The 17,507-nt window shown below is 42.5% G+C and overlaps 1 protein-coding gene across 1 annotated transcript in view; it reads right to left on the bottom strand.

The window, feature by feature from the left end:
• Positions 1–17,507, bottom strand: part of LOC143286198 (dynein axonemal heavy chain 7-like) — a 126,956-nt gene that overhangs the window by 22,187 nt on the left and 87,262 nt on the right. The window contains exons 45-52 of the mRNA XM_076593833.1: positions 17,038–17,229; positions 14,466–14,599; positions 12,008–12,419; positions 11,289–11,534; positions 9,549–9,641; positions 9,098–9,274; positions 5,613–5,774; positions 1,439–1,639 (exon numbers count right to left, since the gene is read on the bottom strand). Of these exons, the coding sequence (XP_076449948.1) occupies positions 1,439–1,639; positions 5,613–5,774; positions 9,098–9,274; positions 9,549–9,641; positions 11,289–11,534; positions 12,008–12,419; positions 14,466–14,599; positions 17,038–17,229 (1,617 nt within the window). The remainder of the gene's footprint in view (positions 1–1,438; positions 1,640–5,612; positions 5,775–9,097; positions 9,275–9,548; positions 9,642–11,288; positions 11,535–12,007; positions 12,420–14,465; positions 14,600–17,037; positions 17,230–17,507) is intronic.

Raw genomic sequence — 17,507 nt, 5'->3', positions numbered from 1 at the left:
TGGGGGGTGTGAATGCTGGGTATGTTCTTGTTTCCATAACCCACCAAACAGTGACATGGGTTACAGGATATTTAATGTGCATATTTCATCTTCTGTGTGTGTATGCACACAAAAGGGGTTCAGGCACTAGCAGGTCTGCACATATGTTGACCTGGGAGATCGGAAAAATCTCCACACTTAAACCACCAGGCGCTGTCACCAAGATTTGAACTTGGGAACCTCGGATTGAAAGTCCAACGCTTTAACCATTCGGCTATTACGCTCATCAAATACCCAGCATGCAAACTCCCCAAAACAGAGTATGGCAGCCTACATGGCAGGGTAAAAACAGTCATACACATATAAGCCCACTCATGTACATACGAGTGAACATGGGAGTTGCAGCCCACAAACGAAGAAGAAGAAGAGGATGTTGTCAACTGTGTAAGTTACTGAATTTACTTCTGACTGGTCGTGTCAGCTGCTGCATGCAACAAGGAAAATGAAGCTGATTATGATCACTAAAAGATGGAACTGTTTTGCACAGTTTAACCCTCAGATGCTTTGGACAGCTGTATCCATACAATATCATACATTGCAAGGGAAACTACCTGACGCAGGAAAACAATCTTCACATAGTTCAGTTTTATTACTGCTATTTCCACTTTCCTGAAACTGAAACTCTACTTTTCCCTTTCCCTTTTACTTTTTCCTAACACTGCATTGCATTATGCAGTGTTAAAGCTGTGATTTATCCAGTACTCTTCAAGATCATGACACTGTACCACTGTATTAGTTCGTCAGCTGTGTTACCCCAATATCAGCCATGTTTTAGTCTCAGAGTTCAGATGATAAAATTCTGAAATTTACTGAAACCAGGGGTGCGGTGATAAGGGCGTGTGGCGTGTGCTGGGCGTTGCATTGGGCGATGCCTCTAGCAGAAATAAAGGGATGAAGCCTCCTTAAACTGAAGACCCTTTGAAAGTACAATGTGTGAAAAGTGTGTCTCAATGGTGGGGTACAGTTAGAAGCTGATTCAAAAATATGGTTTAAAGGGCATTTGGAAGGCTCACCTGCAATCAAAAAAAGAAAATTTCAACAAAAAAAAGTAATCTAAAGGTGCATTGTGAATCACTGAATTGGTTATCTCTCTCTATATATTTCACTAAGCATACAGGAACACACAAACTCATTAAATAGCAAACACACATTTTTTACAGATTGGGAATGGTATAAAATAACTCATCTAAACTAAGAGTCAGAGAAAATATGTATCATTTTCAATGCAACTGTATGCGCGTGCGTGTGTGTGTGTGTGTGTGTGTGTGTGTGTGTGTTCATTTATCTATGTGTGAGTGTGTATAAGTGTGTGTGTACATGTGTATATGTGTGTATACGCGTGCTCACATGTGTTTTGTGTGTGCATGCATATGTGTTCCACAAAAAGAAAACAACTCACAATCTGTTTGCAGTTGTTGAAGAACTCTGGGTCGTTGATGGGGTCATTGTTGTAGGAGCGCATGACGTTGAAGCGCAACCCCTTCGGGGCCTCGTTGGTCATCTTGACCCCATTCTGCAGGATGGAGACAGGGAAGGTGGTGGAGGGGTAGCTGGTCAGCCACAGGCGGAAGTCAGGATGGGTCTGGTCAGGGTTAAAGTCCTGGTGACCCCAACAACATATACAAATATATTTTCTATTTCATTCATTTTATATAAGTCCATTTATCATTTTCAAAGTGTATTTATGTATGGTAGTCAGTGATGTCCGACTAAAGTTCTGATGATCATAGTTGGACACGACTGACTATCATACATACATACATTCTGAAAATAACAGATGGGCATAATATAAGAACTTGTTAGAACTGAATTAAGCATAGCTCATTTTGATTCATATTAAACAGACATGTAACATAACTTATTAAGGCATAAGAAAAAAAAAGTGATGAAAGGAGATGAATGTAAAAAATCATTATTGTGAAAGTAGAACAGACACACATGATTCTGAATGGAAGAAATAAGCATATCACACATGAGCTTTGCAACAATGATTAACAAGAGAGGCAAGGCCTTCAAGACTCACTTGTGATACACTTAAAAAAAAAAAAAGTAATTGTTAAAATGTGTTCTGTATTTGTTATTATAAAGCTTCGGGTTAAAAGAAAAAGAAAAAAGAAAAAAAAAAGAAGTCCTAACAGCAGATTCGAACCCCATGTGTTCAGGTGAGAAGAAACTGTCTTATCCATTACACTATCATGGCTCCTTAACTGATGTTCAAAAATATAATATTTAAACATGCTTTTTTTAAAGGGCGATAAATCGATTGCGGTATTCGCAGTGAGAACGCTGTTCAAATCATATTATTCTGGTGTATCTTGGGCATTCAAAAAATCTTTAAGGACAATTAAAAATTCTTTTTAAGTCCGTGGTAAAGGAGACGTGGCTATCGCCGCAATCACACTGCAACATTTAGCCGTTTTCTCTGGATCTAGATAGATGTACAAGTTTAGTTACACCCAGTTGACACGGTCGATTCAATTTCTCTTTTATGTTCATTCTAGTTTTATAGTTTTAAAGTTGATATGAAGATTGAGTATTTTGTTAAACTAATAACATGTAGAGCCAAGTACAAGTACTTCTAAACCTTGTATGAAGTGAAAAGGACTTCATTTTGAGAAAAGTCAAGACTGGAAATTTTTGCGTTTCATCAATTCAAGGGTATTAACTCTCATGGTTTATTATTTTTAACTGTGAATTCCGACTGATTCTATGGATATCTTTATGGCAGTTTGGGGCATAATCCAGTAAGTGATGAGGCGTTCACAAATCTTTCTTTGAATAAATATTTAACAGTCTCCTTCTCCAACTTTCCATCACATGTTATCGTGTATTGTCGATTGAATATAGGATTGAATGGGCAGGTCAACAACTTGAAACAAAATGGCGTCATTTGCGTTCGCGAAGAATATGAGCATGCGCTTTGAATATGTATAAATATGTGTACGCAACTGATTTTTGCCCATGACCTTCAGGGCTCAGCCAATAGATCTTTAAGTCCACTCGTCGTATTGATTTTAGTATTTTCCGAAAAAGACCACTTGGGCGAATGAACATAGTGAAAGCCCCGTACACTGACAGTAAAACACACAAGCTTTTTATGTATTGAGTATAATTTCAAAATGTAATGTTTAAGATGAGAAAGATCAGTTTAAAGCAAATTAAGTCCCCTAGCATTAATTACAGATTAATTTCCCTTTTTAACTACCTGCACCAAAACGTTTGCAAAATAAATAAAACTTCCATGCTTAGCAAAAGAAGTTCCTGTTTGAACAAAAAATGATAACAAGAGAGGCAAGGCCTTCAAGACTCACTTGTGATACACTTTAAAAAAAAAATCCAGGCTTTTTATGTATTGAGTATAATGCATTTACTGTTATATTTATATTTTTTATATTCTCTAAACTTGGCAATTTGATCTAAATATTCGACCCAATAAAAGGTCTGTCATTATTATCATTTTTTGTTCAAACAGGAACTTCTTTTGCTAAGCATGGAAGTTTTGTTTATTGCAAATGTTTTGGTGCAGAGGGTAAAACAAGGGAAATTACTCTGCTGGGGGACTTAGTTTGCTTTAAACTGATCTTTCTCATCTTAAACATTACATTTTGAAATCATACTCAATACATAAAAAGCTTGGATTTTTTTTTAAAAAGTGCATCACAAGTGAGTCTTGAAGGCCTTGCCTCTCTTGTTTCAAAATGTAATGTTTAAGATGAGAAAGATCAGTTTAAAGCAAATTAAGTCCCCTAGCATTAATTACAGAGTAATTTCCCTTTTTTTTACCATCTGCACCAAAACGTTTGCAAAATAAATAAAACTTCCATGCTTAGCAAAAAAAGTTCCTGTTTGAACAAAAAATGATAATTTTGACTGCTCTTGTTGTTGGGTCGAATATTAGATCAAAGTGCCAAGTTTAGAGAATACAAAAAATATAAATATAACAGTAAATGCAGTTTGCATATAATTAGGCTTCATTTTTTATTTTTTTGTGCCCATCCCAGAGGTGCAATATTGTTTTAAACAAGATGACTAAAAAGAACTGAATTTTTCCTATTTTTATGCCTAATTTGGTGTCGACTGACAAAGTATTTGCAGAGAAAATGTCAATGTTAAAGTTTACCACGGACACACACACACACACAGACAACCGAACACCGGGTTAAAACATAGACTCACTTTGTTTACACAAGTGAGTCAAAAATGACTGCTCTTGTTGTTGTGTCAGAGTATCATATCAAAGTGCCAAGTTTAGAGAATAAAAAAAAATTATAAATATAACAGTAAATGCACTTTGCATATAATTTGGCTTCTTCTTTTTATTTTTTTGTGCCCATCCCAGAGCTGCAATATTGTTTTAAACAAGATGACTGTAAAGAACTGAATTTTTCCTATTTTTATGCCTATTTTGGTGTCAACTGACAAAGTATTTGCAGAGAAAATGTCAATGTTAAAGTTTACCACGGACACACAGACACACACACACACACACACACAGAGGCAACCGAACACCGGGTTAAAACATAGACTCGCTTTGTTTACATTAGTGAGTCAAAAATGCTTTTGAAATTGTGAAAAATAGGACCAAAAAACATTGAATATGACATTTCACTCAGCTCATGCTGAATCAGAATGAACTATGGTTAATTGATTCTTATTTCTGGGTGTCTGGCTGTCTGAGTGTGTCTGAAATCTGATTGGATGACACAGGAAATGAATGATGAGTGCCCAATGGCAGCCGTCAGTCAGCTCTACCCAGGTAGGCAGCCTGTTATGCAAATGACCCCGTGTTTGTAAAGCACTTCGAGCTTAGTCTCTGACCGAGGGCAGTTGCTATGTAAGTATCCATCTAATTCATCATCATCATCCATCATGTAAGGGTGTGTGTTTTGGTGTGTGGCTTTGGGTGTAGATTGTGTGGGGGGATATTGGTATGGGTGTATGTGGGTGTGTGTATGTGAAGAGTGGGTGTGGGTGTGAAAATGGGGGCAGGGGAGAGGACATTGAAGGAGAGGTTGCGGGTGTGTGCAAACTGCACTGTGTTCATCCACCCCACAAAAGACCACAGGTACTTTAACAAACACAAACCACACAAACTGCACACCACAAGAGACCGTGGGTCTTTGAATACACACAAGCCACACAAGACTGGTGCAATAGCTGAGTGGTTAAAGCGCTGGACTTTCAATCTGAGGATCCAGGGTTTTAATCTCAGTAACGGCACCTGGTGGGTAAAGGGTGGAGATTTTTCCAATCTTCCAGGTCAACATATGTGGAGACCTGCTTGTGCCCGAACCCCCTTCTTGTGTATATGCAAGCAGAAGATAAAATACGCACGGAAAAGATCCTGTAATCCATGTCAGCATTCGGTGGGTTATGGAAACAAGAACATACCCAGCATGCACACTCCTGAAAACTGACAGAGTATGGCTGCCCACATGGTGGGGTAAAAACGGTCATACTTGTAAAGGCCCACTTATGTACATATGAGTGAACATAAGAGTTGCAGCCCATGAACAAAGAAGAAGAAACCACACAAAAACTGTACTCAGCGACCAAGAGACCAGAGTCCTGACCTCACAGATCTTCTCCAGGTAGGGCATCCATGAGGCTGCCAGGTGACAGTTCTGCAGCATCACCCAGGTGCCCTCCTTCACCCCTTTCTCAATCATCTTCATGGCAATGGGGCCCTGGCCTTGGCCCAGGGACAGCGAGTCAAACTTGGTTCCCCCGAATCCCTGCAACACAGTTTTCAATTTCAGTTTCTCAAAGAGGCATCACTGCATTCGGACAAATCCATATACACTACACCACATCTGCTTGGCAGATGCCTGACCAGCAGCATAACCCAACGCCCTTGGTCACGTTTTGAGTGCATGCATACATATTTGCGTACTTATCAGAGTGGATGGAGTCCTTCTACAGAACTTTGCCAGAGGATAACCCTTATGTTGCCATGGGTTCTTTTCCAGTGCACCAAGTGCATGCTGCATGTGGAACCTCGGTTTATCATCTCGTCAGAATAACTAAATGCTCAGTTTCATTTTCCTGTCGAACTTGGGAGAGAGGGCCAGACCAGGATTCAAATCCAGACCCTCGTGGACACTGCATTAGCAGATAAATGTCATAACCATCCTGCCACATTCCACCTAAAACACACCCCTGGCATCACAGAAATATTGACAAATTCAGCAATGTTATTCAAATTGCTCCACCCTTTGGCAAGGAAACTTCAATGCAGCAGTGAACTCAGTTCACTCACAGTCTGTCCAACCTGACACTTTCCTGTGCTGAGGAAGGTGGAAAGACACCACTGAAACAGTACAAGTCTGTTCAAACTTTGGTCAGTGGTTAGCGGTTGTAAGTGATCAGTAGTGCTAGTAGTCAGTGGTGGTCAGTGGTGGTCAGCTGTCAGTAGTGGTCAGTGTTGCTCAGCAGTGGTCAGTGGTGGTCAGCATTAGTCAGTAGTCATCAGTGGTCAATGTATGTCATCAGTGATCAATAATGGTTAGTGGTCAGTATATGGTAGCCAGCAGTGGTCAGTGGTTAGCAGTGATCAGGAGTAGTCAGCGGTCAGTGGTGGGCAGCAGTGGATAGCAGTCAGCAGTGGTCAGTAGTAGTCAGTGGACTGTAGTGGTAAGTGGTGGTCACTGGGTAGTGGTTGTCAGTGATCAGCAGTGGTCAACAATGGTCTACAGTCAGTGGTGGTCAGCGGTCAGCAGTGGTCAGTATGCAGTTAATAAAATCAAAAACAAAAAACAGGAACGTCTTGATAATGCACAAATATGACAAAACAACGCAATCTGAAGAATTTGACGTAGTGGTCAGCAGTGGCAAGTAATGGTCAGTAATGGCCAACAGTATAGTGAAATCCTGCTAAAACGTTGCAATATTGCATACAATGTGATGCAAGCTGAACTCTGATAATGGTCAGTAGTGGTCATGCAGCGGTCAAACATCTTCAAAGACATAATGCACAAATGCGACAACATAATGCAGTCTGAGCACTCTTGAACTGTGGTCAACCACGGTCAGCTGTGGGCGAACACAGACTTGGGGGAACTTAGACCTAGGGGGATATAGACCTGGGAGAACTTAGATCTAGGGAAACATAGACATGCTCCCCTGCACTGCATGCCAACTAGGTCACTGTTAACCTCTCTGATGTTGTCTGAAAGTGAGCATGATGTGAGCGGGCGTGGCATGGCACGTGAAGGACATACGTGTGTTTCCTTGGGTGGGTGGTGGTGGTGGTGGTGTGTGTGTTTGTGTGTGTGAACATAGACGCTTATGTCAAAAACAGGATTGCCTAAGTCAGCGCCGCCTTTGGGAGACTCCGTGAGAACGTCTGGGAGCGGAGACGACTCAGCTCTACCACTAAGCTGAAGTCAGCACCGCCTTTGGGAGACTGCGTGAGAACGTCTGGGAGCGGAGACGACTCAGCTCTACCACTAAGCTGAATTCAGCGCCGCCTTTGGGAGACTCCGTGAGAACGTCTGGGAGCAGAGACGACTCAGCTCTACCACTAAGCTGAATTCAGCACCGCCTTTGGGAGACTGTGTGAGAATGTCTGGGAGCGGAGACGACTCAGCTCTACCACTAAGCTGAATTCAGCGCCGCCTTTGGGAGACTCCGTGAGAATGTCTGGGAGCGGAGACGACTCAGCTCTACCACTAAGCTGAAGTCAGTGCTGCCTTTGGGAGACTCCGTGAGAACGTCTGGGAGCAGAGATGACTCAGCTCTACCACTAAGCTGAAGGTCTATTGTGCAGTGGTCCTTACCATCCTCCTTTACGCCAGCGAGACCTGGACTGTCTACAGCAGACACGCCAAACAGCTCAACTGCTTCTACCTGAGCTGTATCTGTAGATTCCTCCACATCAGGTGGTTGGACTAAGTCCCCGACACAAAAGTCCTGGAACCAGCTGGCCTCTGCATCGTCTATACCCTCCTGCAGAAAGCCCAAGCCAGGTGGGCTGGACATGTGGTCAGAATGCCAGACAGCCAACTGTCTAAGCAGTTGCTGTACAGAAAACTGTCAGGGCAAGCGCTCAGTTGGAGGGCAGAAAAAACGCTACAGAGACTGTCTCAAAGCATCCCTCAAAGTCCTGGGCATCGACATAAACACTTGGGAGACACTTGCTCTGGGCCGACCAGCTTGGCGCAGCAAGAGCACCACAGGAGCCTGTGCGGCTGATGCCAGGCGCACCACCGAGGCACAATGAAAGCGTGCAGTGCACAAGGCCCAAGCAACAACCACTGCCATGATAGCACCCACTCACTTGTGTCCCACATGTGGGAGAGACTTCAGGGCTAGCCAGGGATAGGTTTCGGCCTGTTACACCAGTTGACAACTTGCATGTTGCCAAGATGGAAGCACATTCCTGCGGCTATGAAATCCTTCCTCAGCCCCCTTACTTTCCTGACCTTGCACCATCTGACTCCTCCTCTTTCCGACATTTTGAAGGGCAATCGCTTCCCAGATGATGAAATGCTAATTTTCAAGGTCAAGTCGTGGCTTCTGGCGTAACCTGCAAACTTCTACAGGCAAAGTCTTCACAGCTGGATAAAGCAATAGGAGAAGTGTCACCCTCGGTGGTACTAATGTGAAGAAAGACTTATAACTGTGCCAAGTTTCGTTCCTCTAAGTCCATGGTAAAAGGGTCCGGGGAAACTTTTAATGAACATCCCTTGCAAAGTATGCATATGTGTACACAGTACCTAAAAATCATACTGTATCTGCGACACAGACTGAATACATGTACTCAAAAGGATTACATGAACACTATAATCTGATCCTACACCACTGTCTTTGATGATCATAAAAAAATGAATACTGACATTCTTGCCATGACAGTCTGCAACAGTATCAGCATATTATCACAAACACCTTCAGTCCAAAATAGGAGTGACAGCATGAATTCATGGAACAGACAGGGAGACACACACACACAAACACACACACACACAAAAACACCAAAAAAAAACACACACACACGCACACACACACACACACATTCAACAAGCGAACAGGTCATCACCGACAATGTTTCATCCCTCACCTGATCATCGGCAAACTTAAGGAGAGCAGCCATAGGGTCACCACCAGGGGACAGCACAAACAGCAGAGGGGCACAACAGTTACTGTCACCAAATGCCTTGGGAAGGTCAAAGGGTGGTGGCTCGATAAACTTCTTTCCGATCTTCTCAGTCACAAAATCTTGAACAGCTGGGACGACCTTAATGAAAGGATAAAATGATAATAACCATACTTCAAAAATCCAAATCAACCACAAATAAATGAATAAAGAAAAAAAGAAAGAGACACAGATATGATGTTAAACCATTTACATCCAGTAAAACATTTTGACAGGCAGCAAGTCACAGAGGATAAGCAAATGAAACTGAAGCTTTGTAAGAGATGAAAGCACTAAAGCTAAATGTCTCAGACATGCAGACACAATGAAGACAGAGGTCGGAATGGAGATTGAGAGACATCGATCAGTCACCAACCTTGTCTGATCGTAAACAACGGAGTGCCAACAACCGCTGAAAGCTCTCTAGCTTAGTATTCCATTCACCGGGATACTTTTCGTGTTGAGGTTCCTGGAAAATGAAAATAAAATAAGTGTCAGGAAACGCAAGAAAATAAACAGAGCAAAATCATAAACAATCAAATGAAATCACTGGCATCCGTCGGTCTCGAGTGGCCATGGATCTGCACCTTCGGAGACACGATCAGCTGGCGCTGGAGCAGCGAATCTTTGTGGCTGTGCAGACCTATGCATGAATGGCAGTCCCTACCACAGCGGCTGCACTTGAAGGCTGTGTCTGTGGATTGAGCTTGTTGGCTGTTCTTGTGTCTCACTCTTTGTTCGTCTGCTGCAAGCTGAAGCTTCTATTCCCCTCTGTGCAGATTGTGGTTCAGTTGCTGTCTCCAACGGGAGCAATCCTATGCAAGGTCTGACCAAACGTCAATGTTCATACTGAGGGCCTTCATATCTCTTTTGCAGACATCTTTAAATCTGAGCTGGGGGCAGCCCTGAGTTCTCTTGCCTGCTGTGACCTCGCCATATAGCAGGTCTTTGGGAATCCTGTCATCCTGCATCCTGTGAACATGTTCTGGCCATCAAAGGCAGCATCACACAGTGTAAATGCTGGGTGTAGCAGCATGCCTGAGGATCTCATTGTTAGTTATGTGGTCTGACCATTTTGATGCCCAGAATCTGCCTCAGGTTGAATAAGTGGATGGTATTGAGCCTCCTTTCTTGCCTCTAGTACAGAGTCTATGTCTTGCTGCCATACAAGAGGGTTCACAATTAGACTTGCCCACTCGCATTTACCCGGTGGCACCCTGCTATTTCAACCACTAAAAAAACGTTGAAAAGAAGAAGGCAAACTTTTTTGGTGCAGCCAGTCGCAGAAAGCCTTCGAAAATTCAAAAACAGAAGAGCTGCATTTGCCAATCATATGACCTGTTATCTGTACGATACACACGTTGAGCTGGTTGCTTCGACTGGATCATTCACAATTAGGCCTACCTACCCTAGTCATTGTAGTATCCACAGTGACATCTGCGTGTATCTGTTTCTTTTGCTTTCAATGCACAGGGATACTCAAAACAGCAAACACAAATATAAAACCAAACAATATTAAAATACCCCCTCAAAAAACAAAAACAACAAAATAGAAAAATAACCACAAAACACAAACTCAATAACACTTTAAAGAATAAGTAAATCAAACAAAAAAACAAAACAAAACAAAAACAGCAACAACAATGAAATCAAAACAGTTTCAGTTTCAGTCTCTCAAGGTGTCACTGCGTTCGGACAAATCCATATACGATACACCACATCTGCTCAGCAGACGCCTGACCAGCAGCATAACCCAATGTGCTTAGTCAGGCCTTGAGTGCATGTTTATATATTTGTGTACCTATCAGAGCGGATTTCTTTTACAGAATTTTGCCAGAGGACAACATTCCCGTTGCCATGGGTTCTATTTCAGTGCACCAAGTGCGTGTTGCACATGGGACCTCAGTTTACTGGCTCATCAGAATGACTAGATGCTCAGTTTGATTTTCCAGTCAAACTTGGGAGAAAGGGCGGAGCAGGATTTGAACCCACACTCTCACAGACTCTCTATATTAGCAGCTGAGCATCTTAACCATTCTGCCTTCCTCTCTTCCCAAAATTAAAACAACACAAAATTACCAACAATTACAGCCCCTTTCTATTCACTACTACATACCATACTGTCATAGATGACTTTCCAATCATCCGTCATGGCAGCAAAGTCAGTGCGGATGTTCTTGAAGTGGGGAAGGTCGTCCAGGCGACACAGCTCATCCCAGGACTTGGAGGGGAGCCAGGTGGTGGGGTTGGGGTTGGGGTTGTCAAGACCAATGCCGCCTGTCAGCAAGAAACGCCACTCTTCCTCGTCCACCTCCTTCCGGTGTTTGAGGATGTTGACACACAACAGGAAGGAGAACAGCAGCTGCAACCATCATCAATCAAGAAAACATAAAAGCATGTCTTTTGCATTCCCAACCCGAGTTTCATGAAAACTGTGGATTATTGGCTGTTATGCAGTCTGCAGCAGTATCAGTCAACCAATCAGCCAAATCACCAATACATCAGTTTGACAAACAGCAGCTGGAAAAACCATCAATCAGTCAATCAATCAGCCAAATCACCAATACATCAGTTTGACAAACAGCAGCTGGAACAACCATCAGTCAGTCAATCAATCAGCCAAACCACTGATACATCAGTTTGACAAACAGCAGCTGGAACCATCATCAATCAGTCAGTCAATCAGCCAAAACCACTGATACATCAGTTTGACAAACAGCAGCTGAAACCATCATCAATCAGCCAATCAATCAGCCAAAACCACTGATACATCAGTTTGACAAATAGCAGCTGGTGCTATATAAATTCACATCATCACTAAGACAGTCTCTTTACCTTGTCCTTCTCAAACAGGGACATGCAGACGTTGGTGTAAAGGGAGTAGGTGAAGTGGTCGTACAGGGAACCCAGACGCGTCTCCAGGTCGTCGGACTTCTCGGCGTTCTCAATGGACAAGGTGAAGAGGTTGATGAACCAGGTGAGGGAGTACTGGTACATGGGCTCGATGTTGGCCAGGTCTGCGATGGAGAAGAACAGGATGGTGCTGTGCACCGCGATCGGAGTGTAACCCATGCGCGCCTCGTCGATCTTCGTCTCTGTCTCCTCAGCGACTGCCTGCTTCTCTGAGATCTCGTTGGACAGTTGCTTGGAGGAGGACAGCACCTTGATGGCTGTCTCATCTTCCAGGATGTTGCCTTCGGAGCTGGAGAGAACTTTCAGAATCTTGTCCTCAATCTCCTTCAGTTGTCTGTAAAACAGGGGAAAGTGTTTTATTGTTATCGTTCAGATGGAATTGGTTGTGATATCCTTTGTTGGTGCTGAATGTGAATATACTAAAACAGGCAATAATTTTGGTGCAACTCTACCAGCTTTTAATTGTTCACAGTGCATGTTACTCAACATTTCAAACAACTGGTAATGGACAATAACAAAAATCTGATCTGAGAAAAAACACATCATATAAGAATGTACTGAATGAAAAGACCAATTCCAAGTTTGAATCTGGGCTTTTCTCCTAAATATTTTGATTGCAGATAACTATTCGGGCATTTCAAAAAGACCATAATGATTTTTATGCAACAAAAAGTCTATTTCCACTGCCTCAGAATGACATCCGAAACGAAAACAAATGAAAATACAGCTGTAAATGACATGTTTGTTGTCAGTTTATACCCACATATGACAATAAAGTGGGTAAGAAGTTTATGGTAACAATCACAACTCTTGCAGAAATGAAAGTGAAAAAACTTTCCCAACAATGACTAACATAGGTTCAGTCAGTGTAAAAGGTCAATCATATACTCAGAAACTGCACAGTCAAGCTTTGTGACACCACAGAACTTTCCCCTACAGAGGAAGAATCTCTTTGATGACACTCACTCTGTCTATGTTGCATGTGGGCTGACAAAACTCAACTAGGTACTGTGGATGCTGATTTGCTTCTTCTGTAAACAAGGCTGTCACTGATCAGTGACAAAAAATAAGAAAACATAAAAGTACATCTTTCCCGTCTTTAGCACTCTCAACCCAGAGTTTCATGAAAATAGTGGATTACTGGCTGTTATCCAGTCTGCGGCAGTATCAGTGAAAACAATCACTCACTGGTGTCACTCAGTCCAAGGCCACGCCCCCTTCCATGCCTGACTGGCATATGATTTCTCATCTTACACCACGTCTCTCTATCCAAGGCCACGCCCCCTTCCATGCCTGACTGGCATATGATTTCTCATCTTACACCACGTCTCTCTATCCAAGGCCACGCCCCCTTCCATGCCTGACTGGCATATGATTTCTCATCTTACACCACATCTCTCTTTCTCATCTTACACCACTTCTCTCTATCCAAGGCCACGCCCCCTTCCATGCTTGACTGGCATACGACCTCTCGTCTTTCACCACTTCTCTCTATCTCCCATCCCCCAGTGCCTGCTTTACACACACATATGCTGTCATCACAGCTAGTAACAGTCCAAAAAGCTGTCTGCTTTCAAACAATGACTGAACAGAATCAAGTATTGGGCTGTCAGTTTCGTCACTGTCTTGCCATCAACTTCAAGTTCTAATGAACCACCAGACACAAGAGATCCATCTTCATCACTATACCTATCTATAATCATTTGAACAGCCTGCAAAGCCATATGAGTTCACTGACTGGGACCACTATCTTTGCTTGTCAAAGGTTCCACTGCCACTCTAGCAAATGATGCCAACCTCCTTTCCACGCACATTCCATATACTGCAGTTAACAAACCGTTATCGAGAAGAAAGGGATCTTCCACTTCATGTGTGCTCATTTAAGTATCTTTTCTATAATCCAGACACATTAAACTAACCCTTCAGAGTTCATGTTCATTGAACCAAACTCCAATGTAGGAAAATAGGAATAAATGCAGGATGCCAGTAGATGTCTTTCAGGCATGATGGCAACACTTTGTACAGGACATCAGCTGATGTCCTATGGGCACTGAACAGATTAATGTGGTTGGATTTTTTCATACTTCTTCCTCTTGTCCACCTCTTCAGTGTCAGTCAAGCCTGACTGATGAATAACTTTGTCCTCTCAAAGTCTTGTCTGGAGCCATGGAACTTGATGTACAGGTCTGAAAACTGTGTTCTGGTGTTTGATCTTAGAGGCTACGGGAGCAGGTGGGAGATGGTGCCAACTTCACCTCTCTGAGAATGTGGGCATTGAGACAGCAGTCCAGATAACAATTTATGGTCCTGTGCGGTCAGCTGGATTAAAAGTGACAAATGTCAATTAACAGAGGCAGTCCAATTTGAAGAGATGTCTGACCTCTTGTTCTCAGCACCCTGCAGGATGAGGGAGTTCTTCTCCTCCTCCAGCTCTGGGCGCTCCTTGGCCACCACGATGCCCAGCAACTGGTCCTCCAGGCCCTCTGGGGTGATCATGAAGTTCAGCAAGGTCACCTGTCCACAGAGATGCCAACCCCTGTCAAGTGTTTGTAGGAACAGTCAGGAATTTTCGTAGGAACATTTTGATTTTGGTAGGAACAATTTGACTCCGAGCCACAACAGCAAATGTACATTTTATCTACAAGGCATTCAAACACTTGGGTCTACCTGCAATACAGTGTAACTGCTACGATTAAGCTAACTGGTCCACTCAATGCTGTTTCAATGTAAACACTCACGCAATTAGCTGAGCATCAACACGTGAGCCCAAGGTCGGTAGTAAATGCCCTTGTGATCGATAGATCTAGAGCGTCTGGGTAATGTTATGACAGGAAAACATGTGACCATGCTATGTAGCTGAAAATGAACTCATCGGAACAACTGACATTGGCGTAACTTCGGAACAAACTGCGATCGAGTGCAACAAAATACGAAATCGAAACAATAGGCATCTCTGTGTGTACAGTCATACACAATCACTTACATGTACATGCATATACAGAGTGGAGTGATGGCACAGTGGCAATGCATCCACAGAATCTGAGTACACGGGATGGGATCGGATCCCATGTTTGCCAGTATTTCCTCCCCCTCCACTAGACTTGAGTGGTGGTCTGGACACCAGTCATTCCGAAAAGACAGTAAACAAAGGTCCCATGTGTAGGGTGTGCTTAAGGCATGTAAAAGAACCCTGACAAGATTCTGTAGAAAAATTAACTTTGACAGTAAAGTAAATGCACTTGCAGGCAGAAAAAAGGGTGATGGTGCACTGTAGCGACTTGCTCTCCGTGAAGAGAGCAGCATGAATTCTACATAGAGTTAACTGTTGTGATAAAAAGAGTAATACAATACATCTAAATCCTCACTACTTGTGTATCTAAATGATTTCTAATTAATGTTTGCACTGTTAGTACTTAAATACTATCCCCCAATATTCCTTGTGACTCACAGTACACTTGGTAAAAAAGATATGTTTCATTCTATTCTCTGACCATCTGTGTCAGTCACACTGTTCATGTTCACTGTCAGTAAAATGTAAAACTCCTACATTCATTCGTGTGTACAAGTAGGATTTTGCATGCATGACTGTATATACCTTGCCATATAGGCAGCCATATTCCATTCTTGGGGGTGAGCATATACATATGAAGTGGAATTTAGGTACTCGCATGTCTGCACATCAGTTAACCTGAGCAATCAGAAAAATCTCCACCCCTAACCCAAAAGGTGGCATCACCAGAATTCTAACCCAGGACACTCAAAGTCCAACGCTTTAACCACTTGACTTCTGTGACCATCAAACAGTCAGTCAGATGTACTGAGTTTACCTGTCAGTCAAATTATATATAAACCGAGTGTATGGCAACTTTATTCTGGAAGCAAAGAGACAAAAAAATATATATCACAGACACAGAACAGAAACAAATGCAAACTGAACCAAAGTTAACTCTTAGATGTTCTTGGTCTGTCCTTTTGAATCAACACAATTTCATTTTTAAAGAGCTAACAGCTGAAGAGCTAAACTGTTACTAAAAGTGACAATAGTACTTTCTGCATTTCACAGACACCACACAATTTCACTTTTTGCAGAAAAAAGCAAACTAAATATCTGATTTGATGAGTTAAAAAAAAAGGGTGGGGGGGGGGGGCTGTCACTGCACTGAGATAACATTGAGTGTACAGGTCCAGCTGTCAGTCACCATTCTGTATCTGGATTTCTTCCTCTGGTGACTATATAGCTTTTGTTCAGCAGAACGATTTCACCAGTGATAAGAACACAAAACTGCAGTAACTGTAATTCATTTCACCAAGGTTCAGCAATTAAGGGGTCAAAACAAAAAACCAAAACCAAACTGTTTGGTACAGAATCATTTCTGATGCCAAAATCAAAGCTCTAAACAAAATCATAAAAAAATGCCACCAAGAATATCATATCTGATTTTCCATCTGTGGGTGACACACACCATATGAAGCAACTCAGAAAAGCAGTCAATCAATAAGGATGAATCACATGCAGCTTTTTTTTTTTTTCAGATGCCCCCCATGTGTCATCGCTACAGAAGTGTTTGGACCACAATCAACTGCTTCACCAACAGCTTCTTCCCCAAAGCAGTCAATGCTCTGTCTCTTGAACCAATCCAAGGTGCAATCAGCAACCATTAAATGTAGGTCTAGTCATCAGCCCTGTCCGTATACAATGTGCAATTGTATAGCGCATAGCCAAGTGAGCACAAACGCACGCACATGTGTGTATGTGTGTGTTGGGAAGTGTGCATATGTGTGTGTGAAAGCATGCACATATGCTTGCACTTATATATATATATATATAATCCTACTGTATTTATGTTTGTGTTTGTTTTCCGATTTATGTTTGCATCCTTGATGTACAATCCCCCAATATATTCCTCATGACTCCAGTACACTTGATAACAAAGACATACTCTATTCTATACCTTGACAGATGTCTCGGGCAGGTAGTGGGGATTGCGAAGCTTGGTGGTGATGTAGAACTTGAAGTCCTCAGAGTACTCAATGGTGGAGTCTCCCAGCTTGATGCAGAGACTGCCCGCCTGCTTGAACGTCTGCTTTAGCAGCAAGGACTCAAGGATGGGGTCCAGTTCCTGTCCAATGTTTTCAAGCAACACCTGCCAACAGTAAAACTCCATCGTTTGTTTCCTGGAAACAGGATCACAGTGGTGCAGTTCAATTGCTTGTTTAACAGCTACACCTGCCGACGGCACGATTTCATTTTTTGCTTACTGAAACCAGGATCACAATGGCACAGTTCAACTGCTTGCTTATCAGCAACACCTGCCAACAGTGCAATTCCATCATTTGTTTAATGAAACCAGGATCACAATGGCACAGTTCAATTGCTTGTTTATCGGCAACACCCGCGAATGGTACAAAATCAGCTATCTGT

The sequence above is a fragment of the Babylonia areolata genome, chromosome 1 (genome assembly GCF_041734735.1).
Source record: "Babylonia areolata isolate BAREFJ2019XMU chromosome 1, ASM4173473v1, whole genome shotgun sequence".
NCBI lineage: Eukaryota > Metazoa > Mollusca > Gastropoda > Neogastropoda > Buccinidae > Babylonia > Babylonia areolata.
This window is presented reverse-complemented; position numbering and strand designations above follow the sequence as displayed.